This window comes from Lissotriton helveticus, chromosome 8 (genome assembly GCF_964261635.1).
Source record: "Lissotriton helveticus chromosome 8, aLisHel1.1, whole genome shotgun sequence".
Classification (NCBI taxonomy): Eukaryota; Metazoa; Chordata; class Amphibia; order Caudata; family Salamandridae; genus Lissotriton; species Lissotriton helveticus.
This window is the reverse complement of record NC_136069.1, coordinates 80,774,339-80,790,631: the sequence shown is the minus strand read 5'-3', so window position 1 is coordinate 80,790,631 and position 16,293 is coordinate 80,774,339. Positions and strand designations below refer to the sequence as shown.

Here is a 16,293-nt window from a genome sequence, read left to right as displayed (position 1 = left end):
CCCAAATTATGACTCCTATGCACATTTATACAATTTGCCTTCACTATCAACTAGGAAGATACCTCCGTGCTTCCTCTATTGACTTTATTCAAGTTCCTAAACTCAATTGTGATAGATAGATAGATTAGAAGGGAGAGCTTCTTCTTACCAAATTGGTAAAGCTTGGAACTCTCTTGCTATCTTTCTGCATTCCATTTCCTCTCTTTCCTTATTCAGTAAGCATTTGAAAACCTGTTCGTTTTCCCTATGCTTAGTTTTCCTTTTGAGGCTCTCTAGCATGAGGATAGGAGAGGTCAAGTAATTGCACACTGAAGAGATTTCTAATTAATCAAAATCTTATAGCTGGGAGGTCTTCTAAAGGTAGGAACTCACCGGTGTTTGATCTTTGTAGGAGTCTCATTTTCAGACAATTCAGGCATGGCTTCAGACGAGGCCACCTGCATGAAAGAAGAAAAACAATTGGCACTATGAACTTCACAGATGACAAAGCCTCTGCCACCATATTACATTCGATGGAATGGGAGGAAAACAATGCATGGGGTTAGACAAGTACCAGTTCTGGTAACTTAAGACTGGAGCTGCGTTCCATGGCTATCATATGGTGCCTGATGGACAGCAGAGAACTGAAGCTCTCCCCAACTTTATAGAATCCTAAATCATCCCACCTTTGCTACTAGTCAAAATGGAGTTAATGCGCTAATAATATCAACTCTCCTCCCCCATAAAGCAACTCATCACATATGAAAATCAGTCTGACCCTGTGCCTCATGGGAACAGTCCAGCCCGAACTGCCAAGCCATGTCTTCGCTGGACCGGAAACTGATCTGGGTTTAATCCATCATCATTCTTTTGCATATGGCCATGTCTGAACTGGGGTGGCGGAGTGAGCTAAAGAATGATGATGGATTATACCCAGATCAGTTGTCTGGGGGTGAGTGCTTGCAATGTTCAACACTCCGTCCATCATCCCCTTTAGTTTTGCTTTGTTCGCCCTAAGTTGGCAGGGTATGCCCAGACGTGGGTCCCTTGCTCACTTGCTACTGAATTCTAGCTAGCCTGGCTGAAGATGGCAGATTAGCCAGAAACCGGTCCCAGGATGCTGGTTTCCGGTCCAGGGAAGCTTGTTTCCGGTCCAGGGAAGACCTGGCTTGGCAGTTCGGGCTGGACTGTTCCCATGAGGCACAGGGTCAGACTGATTTGCATATGGCCATGTCTGAACTGGGGTGGCGGAGTGAGCTAAATAATGATGATGGATTAAACCCAGATCAGTTGACTGGGGTTGAGTGTTTGCAATGTTCAACACTCCGTCCATCATCCCCTTTGGTGTTGCATCTTTCCATATGATCCAGGGGCGATAGCTGTAACCAAAAGACAAGTTCACTAACCCGGCATTTCTCTGGCAGCTGATTTCTCAATTTCTAGAGTCCCCTGCACCCAGTTAATAAACTGTGGACACCTTGAATCCAAAGAAAATCCACATATGCACTACGCCACTGCGCTCAAGAGAACTATAGGAACTAAGTTGGGGGTAAGTCTTTGCAGGAATAGGTTTCTTCACAGGAGAGACTGGAGGATATTCACATATTTTTTGGAAACAAAAATGTAAAAAATCTGACAAAAGTCATGTTCAGCGCGATCTCCTTGCCAACTAATTAAAGTGAGCGAGGTCAGACATCCAGGAATAGAAAAATTAGGATGTGTAGATGTTATAAATACATGTTTGTGGTAGCTTTCCTTACAAGCCCGGGGTGATACTTGTGACCAAAAGACAGTAAGTCTTAAAGGGAATTTCACTTGCAATTGCTTTACAAATTTACAAAATGCACTGCACATAGTTTATAGCCTGTGGATGCCCTGGAGAGTTAAAAAGACTCATACTTGTTGGGTACCGCCATGCTCAAGTGACCCAAACGAACAAGGATGGGGGTCAAGCTTTGGCAAGGATATGTTCCAGCGAGAAATCTAACACAATTGTTATGTTATGGGACATTTATAGCGCGCACGGATTGTGGTAAATAAATAAATAATACCCTATTTTTGAATGAATAAATGAATAACAGATAGCTCAATAAATAAGAGTCAAGATTCGAGGTAGTAGGAGTTTTGCAGGTTTAATACAGCATAAGGACAGGAACAGGACGACCTGCACGGGAATAGGATGGCAGCTGCCGGGGACAGGATCGGGAATGACGGCGTAAGGACAACTTTTAATAACAGTACATGAGCATATATACATAGCGCAAACACATAGCATTACATTGCAATAGGCGTAGCAGTGGGTGGAGCAAGAGGCGTGACGCGTAGCAGTCGCGAAAGATAAGGGTGAAAAGAGGTGTAACAGGGCGTATACATAGACATGTGATGCAAACGTAACAGAATATGTCATGAATGGGGCGGAAACCATGGAGGGGGCTACCTGAGGAGCCGGGACCTCTAACCTGATGGTGCGCGCAAACTGGCAATGACGTGTTACTAGGAGAAGCTGGGGGCTTCGAACTCTGTGCTAGGAGCAGAGACTGAAGTCTGGAGAGTCAGGGCGACATGTACCTAAACAGTATCTAGTATCTGATGTTTAGAGAACATGTTGATATAAACTAGAAGTCAGGAGGGGAAAGGCTAACAGACACTAAGACTGGACCATGCATTATTCTACATGTAGTGCGTGATGAAGAATATTAAATGACCATTAAATGCAGTATTTCTCTTACATGGAGACGTAAAAGCTAGACAATGACGGAAACTATTGATGCGATTCAGTAGCTTTAGGAATGCAGAGAAGGAGGACTGAACTGATAACTGGAATCATAACATACTCTTGGCAGACTCAGAGGCAGAGCCAGGGTGAGCCGGGCACTGTGAGGCAGGAAGTAAGTGAAGGGTCGAGGATACAGGTGGGGGCTGTATCGCTCCTCAGCGAGGCTTCAGGAGACAGGAGCTGAATCTGGTGTCCAGGCCCTTTTGAGGCCTAGAAACGGGGATTTTTCAATAGAATAACGTGCACACTGAGAAACGTGGCAACGTAGCTTTACATAGGCCTGATATTCGTAGTATTCACGAGAACCGGAAACTGGCATACTAGAGGTGGATACAACTGTAATTGCGTCATTAATCGAACATAGGGAATAACATATGCATATTAATCATGCACATATAACATATGATGGAGGACGCGTAGGGACACAGAACATGGCAAAATTTACTTTTCCACATTCCCTCCTTGTCACTACGTTTCCATCAGGAAACATCAATATTCATGATACCATCTATCATTTCATACAGTATCATTTGCTCGTCTCGAATTATCCTGGAACGGGATTTAGAACGGGGCTTGGGACTAGGAATACAAGAGGTAGCACAAATGCCGCAAATCGCAGGGCCACATTGTATACAGAGGCAGCAGCTGAATACGATCGCTACTGCAATACCTAGAAAGGACAAGACTTTCCATCCCCAGGCGGAAATTATATTCCAGAACCAACCGGACCATGTCCAGGTGCCTGGATCTTGGTGTAACAGATGGGCAATTTTATGGAGTCTGGTTATAGCTGAATAAACAGACGGCGCGTTATTTGGAATGAAAATGCAGCAACTAGATCCGATGACTCTACAGGCCCCGCCCCTATCGGCCAGTATGACGTCAAGGACGAGACGATTTTGCAAAACTACAAATCTCATAGCAGATTGCTCTTCGGTTAAGTTACCTAGAGCAGAGGCAGTCTCATTTACTACAGCTTCGAGGGTTCTGGTTAACCTACGGATTAGTTTACTATTCTGGATAGGTCCTATAAAGAAAAAGAAACCTCTATTGAAATCTGTATACTGTTCTAGAGCAGTTTCAGTATAATCGACAATTGGGGACTCCCTTCTATGTCTAATGTGTACTAGATGTGTGTTTCTATGATAATCAGGTGGGGCTAGGAAAACTGGTGGCAGTAGGAAGGCAATGTAACAGGTTCCCTCCCAATCGAGGGGCAGACGAACATATGCAGTTTGACCACAAATAAAATAAGAATGACGTGAAGCTTTGAAGATAGATTTCCCACTGTCACTATACTTGACAATAGTAGTACAATCACTATGTCCTACGTGTACGGAACCATTATTTCGGACACATAATTCGCCTTTGACTGGTAGTACTGAAATTGCAGGTAAGTCTGGAGTAGTATCAGACTGAACATTCAGGACCATGAAATTCGAAGAATAATTACCTAAATTGTAAACTTCATTTTCTAGATCTAACCCGATTCTGTGGGGGAGACCTTGCTTGTCTGGAAAACATTTACTGTTAAGAAAAGACATATCTGTTGAGGATGACGTTAACGTGGACCATGCTCCATACGAACCATTATGTGAAAAAGGATAAGGAAAAAGTGGCAGAACTCCCTTCGGTGTCTGGAAAGGGGGGAGTCGACCACACACCCAACAATTAGTGGCATTGCTGGTTTGGTGTGAGTAATGTAGCATGCGGATAAAAGAATTATTTCGCATAGCGAGGCGGTAAGAGTTCATGAGGAGGCAGATCACTAAACGTGTGTTCTACTGTAGCATTAGAAGACGTATTTATATGAGAAACTGGGAAACACAGGTAAAATGCATAACTGGTGCAGGAAATCATAATGCTGAGAAATAATATGAAACATAGAAAAATGATACATCGGATTGAGTTTTGACTAACTCTCTCACTATGGGGGTCTATTTTATACATGTCAGAAACAGTCTAACCGTTTCACCTAGGGGAGGACTTAGACAATCAAACTGGCTGACTTATTTTACTAGACCGGAGTTTCAACTTATACTCCTGTTGCGGAGTTTTCTCTAACAGGGGAGGGTTTGTAGCAATGTCTTTTGCGGGACAGTCCTTGAGAACAATATTTTGGCAATCCTTCAAATCCTGGGAAATGTTCTTTGAGACGGGTTTCAGTCCATAAAACTTCTTTACATGCGAAAGGTGCACCCAGCCTTTGCGACCCTCCAACTTCACGGCCGTACGGGTGGCGAGGAGGACCTGTCGGGGCTCCTTCCAGCGTGGCTCCAGCGGACTTGAGCGGTCAAAATTGCGGACAAGGACCATGGATCCTGGAACGATTTCATGCGGTGCCACCTCGGTATTGTCTGGAAATGCGGCGGCAACCTGTGAACGACAAGAGTTGAGGGCAGACATCAAGGAAGCTAGGTAATCTGTCAGCATATTACTTGAAACATCGGTAATACTTCGGGGTCTAGGAGTACCCCACATGTTAGGGGGGCGGCCGAAAACGACCTCATACGGGGACAGACCTGATCTGGAATGTGCGACCATGCGCATATAGAACAAGGCAACTGGCAGAGCTACTAGCCAGTCCACACCTTTCTCTCTACAAATTTTTGCGATGCGAATTTTCAGGGTCTGGTTATGTCTCTCTACGAGACCGGCTGCTTCAGGATGGCGTACACAATGGAACTTCCACTGGTACCCTAACAATAGGGAAACGTGTTTCATTAACTCTGATGAGAATGGCTGGCCGTTATCAGAATATACGACCCTAGGGAGTCCGTAACGGGGGAAGAACTCACGAACCAACTGCTTGGCAGTGGTCGCGGCTGTGTAATCTGGGACTGGATATGCTTCTGTCCACCTGGACAAAGCGCATACAACTACAAGGACATACTTGAAACCTCGACATCGCTCCATCTGAATATAATCCATCTGGAGGACTTCAAAAGGGTGGTCAGGAGGCTGGAATCCCCCTTGTTCCACCGGGACACTTTTACCTGGATTAAACTGACAACATATCATACAGGTACGGACTTTCTGCTTGGCTGCAGCTCGTAAATGCTTGTTGAACCAAATGTTCTGGATACTGTCTAACATAGCTTTTTCTCCTAAATGTGCTGGACTATGTGCGGTATTGATAATGACTTTAACCATAGAGTCGGGGAGAAACCATGTGGCTCTACCCTTCGTTAACCATCCTTGATCTGTCTGGACCCCTCCTTGTTCGGACCATTTCTTGATTTCTTCAGGAGTAGCATGTAGCTGGATATCTATGACATCTTGTGTAGGGTCCTTAACTGTCATGCATGTAGTCGGATCTGGAGTGTGTGTCATGTTAACTGGAATGTCTGGAGTCTGTGCTGTAAGCTTGGCTGTGCGATCTGCTAGATCGTTACCCTGGGAAATAATGTCAGTAACTTTCGTATGTGCTTTGCACTTCATGATAGCAATGGATGTCGGTAAATGTATGGCATCTAACAGAGCTTGAATAAGGAGACCATGCTGAATCTTGGTTCCATGAGAAGTCATGAAACCTCTCTCCTGCCAGAGCACTCCAAAGTCGTGTACGACTCCGAATGCGTAGCGTGAATCTGTGTAAACATTAACTTTCCGGTTCTTAGCGTGTAGGCAGGCTTGTGTCAGAGCAACTAGCTCTGCTGCTTGAGCGGACAGGGTGTCAATACGGTGTGTTTCAATAACTTCAGTGTCAGTAGTCACTGCATACGCGGCGACTAGTTCTCCTGTACTTGTTCTCATACATGAACCATCCACATAAAGTGTCAGGTCGGGATCTGGTAACGGAATATCTGTCAGATCTTGTCTTGGCTTTGTCGTAATGTTAACTACTTCCACACAGTCATGTGTGTTCGGACTTAAAGTAACTGATGGTAACAATGTAGCAGGATTTAAAACGTTGCAGCGTCTGATTTCTATGTGTGGCTGGAACAGTGTCAATTCATAACCTGTTAAACGTGCAATTGTCAAGTGCTGAGTTTGTGTTCGGTTTAAAAGAACTTCCACGGAATGTGGAACTTGTACTGTCAAGGTATGTCCTAAGACTATGGAATCACTTTGTCTGATAGCTAGGGCTGTGGCTGCAACTGACTTGAGGCACGCAGGCAGAGCCTGGGCTACAGGATCTAATGTGCTCGAAAAATAAGCACAGGGCTTGTATTGTCCTGCTTGATCTTGTGTAAGAACAGATAATGCTGTACCTTCGCGTTCAGTGACGAAAAGTGTAAAAGGCTTACTGTAGTTCGGTGTAGCTAGAACTGGAGCTTGACATAGGGCTTTCTTTAACTCATTGAAACTGAGTGTATGTTCAGATGTCCAAGGGAGGACAGTCGATACGGCTGCCTCCTGTGTCGTTAACTGTATCAGTGGCTTAGCTAGGAATGCATACTGAGGGATCCATTGTCTACAATAAGAAGTAAGGCCGATAAAAGCACGTACCTCCTTCTGGGTCTTGGGCTGAGGAAGACTCGCTATTAACTGGATACGGTCTGGTGTCAACTGCCTACCCCTCTTGGACAGTAAGTGTCCTAAGTAGACCACTTGCTGGACACAGAATTGAAGCTTAGAAGGGGACACCTTGTGCCCCATCTCGGCTAGGAAATACAAGACTGTAAGGGATGCTCGCTCGCAAGCACGTTCAGAACGGGCTGTGACCAGTAGATCATCGACATACTGGAGCAGGGCAGTGTCAGTTGGCATGTGAATGTTGTCTAGTTGTCTCTTGAGTGCTTGACTGTAAATACTAGGACTTTCTGTGAAACCTTGAGGAGCTCGTGTGAACATATAGCTCCTTCCATTTAAACAAAATCCGAAAAGAAACTGGCTGTCTGGATGAATGGGAACACTGAAAAATGCGTTCTTGAGATCTATGACAGTGAAAAATGTGGCTTCGGAATCAATGACTGTCAATAGGGAAGAGATATCTGGGACAACTGGATACTGGGGAATGATACATTTATTAAGTTCTCGTAGGTCAATCACTAATCGATATACTGGGGGTGCATTTGGATCAGTACGTTTCATGACTGGAATGATCGGAGAATTGCATACATTGGAGTCAGTTTCTACAACTACTCCTTGAGCGATGAGCTCGTCAATAATTTTGGATAAGGCTGCTACAGCCTCAGGTGGTAATCTGTACTGTCTGATTCGTGGTAACACTACACCTGGCTTGAGAGTCACACGATGGGGTGTGATTTGCATGTAACCTACATCAGTTGGACCTTGCGCCCATAAATGCTGCGGAACATTAGACAATCTTGGATCAAAATCTCGTAATACATAGTGACCCTTAAAGTCACGTAGGAACAGACGTATTCCCTCTGGGGAACAACATATAACTGCACCTAATTCTTTCAGTGTTTTAATGCCTAATAGGTTTTCTGGACATGACTTAGTAAGTAACAGATCAGTAGTACGGGACAATGGACCTACTTCTAGAGTAACTGGCTTTGATATTTCATTTACGATAGGTTTTCCTGAAAATCCAAGGGAAACATTTCTTGAGCCTGAGAGCGGAGCCCCTGGAACTTCGGCGTGACTAATTGTGGTCCTACTTGCCCCTGTATCAATCAAAAACGTTCTGTCTTTCCCTAATACTTGACTATGAACATAGGGACCTTCTTGATCTACAGGTATCTCGATGAGAGGCAAGCCTACCTCCCTCTCTAGGCTGTTTCATGAATACTGCTGGTACTCTGGATACTCAGACTGTGCATACTGGTACATCTGCTGTGTAACATGCTGTGTCGCAGCGATAGGCTGCGGTACTGTAACTGTCTGTGGTGTATTCTGTGGCTGAAGAGTCTGTGAAACTTGTTCTTGTCTAGGCGGACGTGGTCTTTCTTTAGTCTTACCGGTAGCTATGTTATGTTTCAGAACTGCACACTCGTTTATAAAATGACCTGGCTGTTTACAATAATTGCAGTTCCCTTTAACGGGAGCTGCAGGATGACTGGCTTGATTCGGGCCCCTCTTCTGACTGTCTTGAGGAACGGATTGTGCAACTAGTACTTTCATTTTCGTGTCTTTCATACGTTTTCTCTCGTGTTCTTGTTCTTCCCTGATCCTATTCTGGTGGTATTGGAGCATCTGCAACATCTGGGACGGGGTATTAGCTTGCCAGGTACTTTCGACTTTCAAAACTCGATTTTTAATTTGTGGACTTGAATTCTCGACTAATTTAGTAACAAAAAGGTGAGGGTATGACTCACTACTTGTCTTGAGACCACTGTTAATGCTAAAACATTTCTCAAATCTAGAATAAAAATCACTAATGTCCTCATCCTGTTTCTGTTTACAGGCTGAGATTGCATCCCAGTCTTCTTTTCTAGTTGTCAATAATCTAGGTAAAACTTGTATTAATAATTCTGGTAATTCTTTACATTTCGCTCCAAGACCGGTACCTGGTACTCGTGCCTTGTCTTCAGCTTCTAGAACTGCCCAATCGATCTTTTTCTCTCCCACCTCCCATTCTTTTTCCTTGAGCTTTTCATACACCCCTGCGGGCAACAGAACCTTTAACATTTTAATTATATCTGGATACGTGTATTCTCCCATACGGAGCATGTCTTTTAATTCTCGGTGAAACCCTGCTGGATCTTTATCATGACAGGGAATTAATTTCTTCATCTCTAGGAGTTCCATCTTTGTAATCGGAGTGTAAACAAACACTCGTTCTAGTTCGCCACCCGTTCCTCTAACTGGGTGGACTTCTCGTAACGGATTCTGTCTTTCCATATAAAATGGTTTACTTTCTGGGGGTGAGACATGAACAAAATGCGGGTTCAGAAACGTTCTATATTTGTGGCGCTGTTCTAGAATGACACTAATTAAATCGGTACCTAGACCTTTCCATCTATACTGGAGTAACTCGTTCAGGATATCGTGTAACGGACCTGGATCAGAGTGCTGACCCTCATATAATGTAATGAGGTGCTGAATCATATACATACCCGCCAGTCGTTGCTCGGCTGGGGGCATGTTCAGAAACATTTGTGCCACTATTTCGTCTGGAAAAGTGGTAGAATCAGTAATCCATCGGACTGCTGATCGGGCTAGTTCTTGTTCATGCATAGTACTTAACTCACTGTAACCGATTCGTGATTTCAGGATGTGATCGGTAGCTTGGAATACTTGTTCTAGAGAACCTTGTTCTGGTGCTGGATGATGGAAAGTAGACTTGTGTTCTAGGCGTAAATGACGATCTGGAAATCTAGATTTTCCTACATACGCTATTCTGTCGGGATTCTCGTCCTCTACCTCTTCAGTATCAGAGTTACTTTCTTTCTCGCTTACTTGTGCTGCTTTACGCTGTTCGTGTAACTTTATTATTTCTTTACGGATTTTCTTGTACATACTCTCCATAGCACCGACGGTCTTGTGCTTACCCTCGGCTATATTATCACTCCACCTTGTCAGGGTTTTCATTTCAGCCGGATCTTTAGACGGGTAATCTTGTTCTCTTATTAGACAATTAATCAGAAACTTTAATATCATGAGCTGGGTCTCAGCTTTCCTTTGAGACATGGCCTCGCCAATGCTTTCTGGATCATCCCCTGTACGGATGAAACGATATATTCTGTCTAGGTCTTCTTTCATATTCGGTAGGGTGACTAGATACTCGGCCACCCTTCTTACACGTAATGAATATAAAACCATATTATCCTCGCCTGGGACTGGATCATAGCCGCATTCATTAAGGGCTTTTCTTATTTCTGCTACAGACTGATGTCTGGGCGTACGCTGTGACGCTTGCATATGTAATTCGGCTGTCGTTAAACGCTTATGTGGCGGCGGGGTCTGAGGAGGACCTCCCCCTGCGGCCCCTAAACTAGAATCGTCGACTGATCCTCTTCGTACTAGTGTGGCAGGAAATTGAAATGCGGGCTGAACTGGTATGGCGGGCTGGACCGGGGGTACCGTAACAGGTACTCCGGTGTCTGGAGGAGCGGGGAATGCCTGATTTACAGGGACTGGCGGAGCGCGAACAGGATTTGCATATTCTGGGACTGTGTCGTCCAAATAGGACGAAATAAAAATATCAGCTGCGGTCGGTTTGTGACGTAGCTTAGTCGGAACTAATGGTGGCGGGTAATTACTGGATGCCTCTGGGGTCGCTTTTGGCAAGCCCTCGGCAAGGAGAGGATACATACCCCTAATAAGGGCATGCCTCTGTCTGTCTGACTGTTCGGCTTTAACTTGTTCACCTATCTCGATTAATTCTTTTTCATGGGCTCGTTCTGAGGATTCTCTACTTAATTCTGACTTTCTGATTTCTTTTTCAGTTCTTTTATGAGCTTCTTTGCGCCATAACTCGATGGCATCTTTCTGTGACTGTCTGGCTTTCTTTTTCCATAATGCTTCTTCTACTCGCATGATGCACTCGGCATCCCATGTACCCGATACGGGCCATCTATACTTTTCTTCTAACTGTTTGGTATACTCTACCCATAAATCTAGATACAGTATGGCGCTTATGCCATGCTTCTGATACATAAAATGACCTGGACTGTCCCTAAGCGGGACGGGAACTGCTGCTTCCAGCAGACCCTTTCTAGTTTTTAACTGACGTAACTTGGAAAACAGGGGCATGACTGAACTGTAATCTAGACACAATACAATACACAATGAACACGATACTTATTCCCCATTCATACCACGACATTAAAATACAAGAAGAACATTTAAAATAACAGTTCGAACAGAATACTACCTGGAATACTGAGAACAGAACACATGAATTTTCTCGAGAACAGAACTGACTAGAACAGAGACTAGATGCACTGCTGAAACAGTACGAAACTTACCGGTCTCATAAAGAGACACGTTCAGGACCCGCATCCACCGAAGTGGACACTTCGTTTGTGGGTCTGTGTACCACCAACCCACAGACCAGAGTCAATTAGATTGACCCTGTCTAGATACCACCCCAGTAACGGTACTCACCGGGCAGCAAGAACGGAAGGCCTCGGACTGGACTGGACTGCTACGACGACGGACGACGAACTTCGGACTTTAGTTACGGGTGGACCTCCGGATACCTCGGACCTTGGACTCTCGGCTTGGGCTCTGGTCGGGACTCGCCGCGTTCCTCCACCGTCTCGTCTGGATGCTGGACCGCCTCCTCCGTGGGCCTGAGGGATACTTGAAGCAGAAATATCTGCCGGTGCGCAGAAGAGTTCCGTCACGACTGCAGAGGGTCAGGGGGTCGGCGTGGCTTCACCGACGCGTGGGGAAAGGGCAAGTCCCTATTCGGGCGCCATTATGTGGTAAATAAATAAATAATACCCTATTTTTGAATGAATAAATGAATAACAGATAGCTCAATAAATAAGAGTCAAGATTCGAGGTAGTAGGAGTTTTGCAGGTTTAATACAGCATAAGGACAGGAACAGGACGACCTGCACGGGAATAGGATGGCAGCTGCCGGGGACAGGATCGGGAATGACGGCGTAAGGACAACTTTTAATAACAGTACATGAGCATATATACATAGCGCAAACACATAGCATTACATTGCAATAGGCGTAGCAGTGGGTGGAGCAAGAGGCGTGACGCGTAGCAGTCGCGAAAGATAAGGGTGAAAAGAGGTGTAACAGGGCGTATACATAGACATGTGATGCAAACGTAACAGAATATGTCATGAATGGGGCGGAAACCATGGAGGGGGCTACCTGAGGAGCCGGGACCTCTAACCTGATGGTGCGCGCAAACTGGCAATGACGTGTTACTAGGAGAAGCTGGGGGCTTCGAACTCTGTGCTAGGAGCAGAGACTGAAGTCTGGAGAGTCAGGGCGACATGTACCTAAACAGTATCTAGTATCTGATGTTTAGAGAACATGTTGATATAAACTAGAAGTCAGGAGGGGAAAGGCTAACAGACACTAAGACTGGACCATGCATTATTCTACATGTAGTGCGTGATGAAGAATATTAAATGACCATTAAATGCAGTATTTCTCTTACATGGAGACGTAAAAGCTAGACAATGACGGAAACTATTGATGCGATTCAGTAGCTTTAGGAATGCAGAGAAGGAGGACTGAACTGATAACTGGAATCATAACATACTCTTGGCAGACTCAGAGGCAGAGCCAGGGTGAGCCGGGCACTGTGAGGCAGGAAGTAAGTGAAGGGTCGAGGATACAGGTGGGGGCTGTATCGCTCCTCAGCGAGGCTTCAGGAGACAGGAGCTGAATCTGGTGTCCAGGCCCTTTTGAGGCCTAGAAACGGGGATTTTTCAATAGAATAACGTGCACACTGAGAAACGTGGCAACGTAGCTTTACATAGGCCTGATATTCGTAGTATTCACGAGAACCGGAAACTGGCATACTAGAGGTGGACACAACTGTAATTGCGTCATTAATCGAACATAGGGAATAACATATGCATATTAATCATGCACATATAACATATGATGGAGGACGCGTAGGGACACAGAACATGGCAAAATTTACTTTTCCACAGGATAACGAGGTTGGATGTTAATTAACTGCTTTTTAAACAGCCTGAGGTCTTGGGTGTTTCGCAGCTCGTAGGGAAGGGCATTCCAGGCTGGCCGCCTTGAATGAAAGGGAGCTGCCCCCTGTTCTAGCAAGGCGGTAGCGTGGGATAACGGCAAGGCACTGCCCTGCAGTGCATATGTCTATGAGGCACATAGAAGTCAAAACGTCTCCTGAGATATGGGAGCCGAGATTTGTATAAGGCACCATGGGCAATGATGAGGGCCTTAAACATAACCCGCTGTCCCACCGGGAGCCAATCCAAATCCCGGAGAGGTTGCTTTGTACTAGACTTGACAGAAATGCCCAACAGCGCTCTCGCTGCCGCATTCTGGATGGTCTGTAACTTTTTCAGCTGATAGCCGGGAGGCCAATATATAAAAGCATTGCCGTTATCGATGCTCGACAGGAGGACGAGTCACCATTTCCTTTGCTGATCTGGGCAGCAGTGGCAGGAATTTCCCAAGTAATTTAAGTGTGCCGAAGCACACTCCGGACAGTTTTTTTTTTTTATCTGTGGCGAGAATCTGAGGTCCTCACTGAACCAGACCCCCAGATTTTTCACTGAATTCCCCGTTGACTTAGGCAAGGGGTAGCCCGCTGGCAAAAGTTCATCCCTGAAATGCAGAAGGAAGGACCCATAAAGGAGGACCTCAGACTTGTCCTCATTGCATTTGAGTTGAACCCCCGCAAGCCATTTAAAAACTGCGCAAGACCGTTTTTGGCTAAATCAGGGGACAGATCATTTTCCTTCCACGTAAAGAAGAGCTGGGTATCATCAGCGTAGACTATGATCTTTGCACCCAGCTCCTCCGCCAGATAGATTAACGGCTTGACATACGTTGAATAGAAGGGGGCTCAAAGTTGAACCTTGAGGGACTCCCGTGGTCACCTTTCTTGATGCTGGAGAAAACGGAGGCCGCCATACCTGCTGTGTTCTGTTCTCTAGAAAGGATTCAATCCAATCGCACGCCAAGCCAGAGATTCCAATATTGGAGAGATGGGCCATTAACAGACTACTCTATAGACGAGTTAGTCAGGGAAAGGGAGGTCTGGCTTGCACCAATATATTCCTTATGCTGTACAGGATTAGAAAATATACAATTTTTATGCTTTCCATATAGCAGAGTTTCATATTTGACACCAAATTAACAGTGCACCATAACCAGATTCTGCCACAATTTCATGATCTACGCTAATATTGGTTAATTAATTTTGCAGACTACAGACTTTTGAAAAAACACACATTTGGTACTGCCAGACTACAGACATTCATTCTGGGAAACATGTCCTTAGTTCGTGTTACAAGATTTAGGGTTGTTCGTTTGAGAAATGCAATAAAATATTGAGCAAGTTTGTTAAGAAAATGTTAATATCGCCACTATTTTAATGATATCTTCAGGCTGCAATGACACACTGATGCTGGGGTTGCACCAATACATAGCACCAATTGTGCCAAAGAAACATTAGTCTGTATAGACGTACATAGACTTTGAAGAAGTACACGTGCTTGAGCAACCTAATGAAGATTTAAATAACGTGAGCAAACCCTCAGAAGTGGAAGGGTTAATCCTTTTGGCTATAATAAAGAAGAAGGTGCAAACTTGCTAAGTTTATCAGTGAAGGTATTCGCAAAGTTTGTGTTTCCACTAAGGCGCACAATATAAGAAATATATATGTAAAGTAATTACTACCCAATATCAACTCCGGTTTAAAACAAATACAATGTTCTATATTGTGGTAAATAAATAAATAATACCCTATTTTTGACTAGACTTATAGCATAACAGATAGCTCAATAAAATAAGAGTCAAGATTCGAGGTAGTAGGAGTTTCTGCAGGTTTATTACAGCATAAGGACAGGATCAGGACAACCTGCATAGGAACAGAATGACAGGGCCCAGCAGGACAACTGGGGCCCAGCAGGGGAAAAGAGGCCCAGCAGCTGCTGGGGCTAGGTCTGGGATGAGCGCGCTCACATTCAATAACAAAACACAGGCATATATACATAGCGCGAACACATAGCATTACATTGCAGTAGACGTAGCAGTGGGTGGAGCAGAAGGCATGACGCGTAGCAGTCGCGAAAGATAACAGTAAAAAGAGGTGTAACTGGGCGTATACATAGACATGTGGTGCAAACGTAACAGAATATGTCATGAATGGGCGGAAACATAGGAGGGGGCTACCTAAGGAGCCGGGACCTCTAACCTAATGGTGCGCGAAAACTAGCAATGACGTGTTACTAGGAGAAGCTGGGGGCTATGAACTCTGTGTTAGGAGCAGAGACTAAAGTCTGGAGGGTCGGAGCGACATGTACCTAAACCCTATCTGGTATCTAATGTTTAGGGAACATGTTGATATAAACTAGAAGTCATGAGGGGAAAAGCTAACTTGATTCTAAGACTGGACCATGCATTATTCTACATGTAGTGCGTGATGAAGAATACGTTGTAATATCTTTATTCGGCAATTTTATCACCATAAAAGAGTACATATACATATACAATTCCAATTTACCAGTAAAAAGTTTGTAAAATACATAAGAACAAGGAGATCTCCTTTTAATAAATTTACAACACATCAAGATTAATATCGGCCTGTAGGGCCCCCCGGGATTTTAGTAAACGGGAGCGTATCAACCATGCATTTCCCAGAAATTTAGCCACCCCACAAATCATAATGGCAGACGAAGAGTCTGTAGAGAGGACACGAAGTGCCTGTCTGTGGCACCTCAACCCTAGTTCCCTGCAGACGGGTTTCAACCAAAACTTCCTCGCCCCTTTGTAGGCTGGGCATGCAAAAAACAGGTGGGCCACCGATTCCTTGGGGGCCGCACAGCCGGGGCATGTACGTGGGAGGGCATCAGAGGTCGACCAACTTGCCGTGAAATCAAGCACCGGAAGCGTCCCATAACGCAGTTTCAGGTACAGCGATCGATCCAACGGTTTAGTTATCAGGTCTAAAAAGGGTTCCAATTTCCTTACACACTTAATTGATAAAAATTGGTCCGTAAGTGA

General features: G+C 44.8%; 1 protein-coding gene across 1 annotated transcript in view; it reads right to left on the bottom strand.

Moving 5' to 3' along the window:
• USF3 (upstream transcription factor family member 3) overlaps positions 1-16,293 on the bottom strand; it is a 130,771-nt gene that overhangs the window by 64,989 nt on the left and 49,489 nt on the right. The window contains exon 3 of the mRNA XM_078656676.1: positions 373-437. Coding sequence (XP_078512802.1) covers positions 373-419 — 47 coding nt within the window. The 5' untranslated portion in view covers positions 420-437. The remainder of the gene's footprint in view (positions 1-372; positions 438-16,293) is intronic.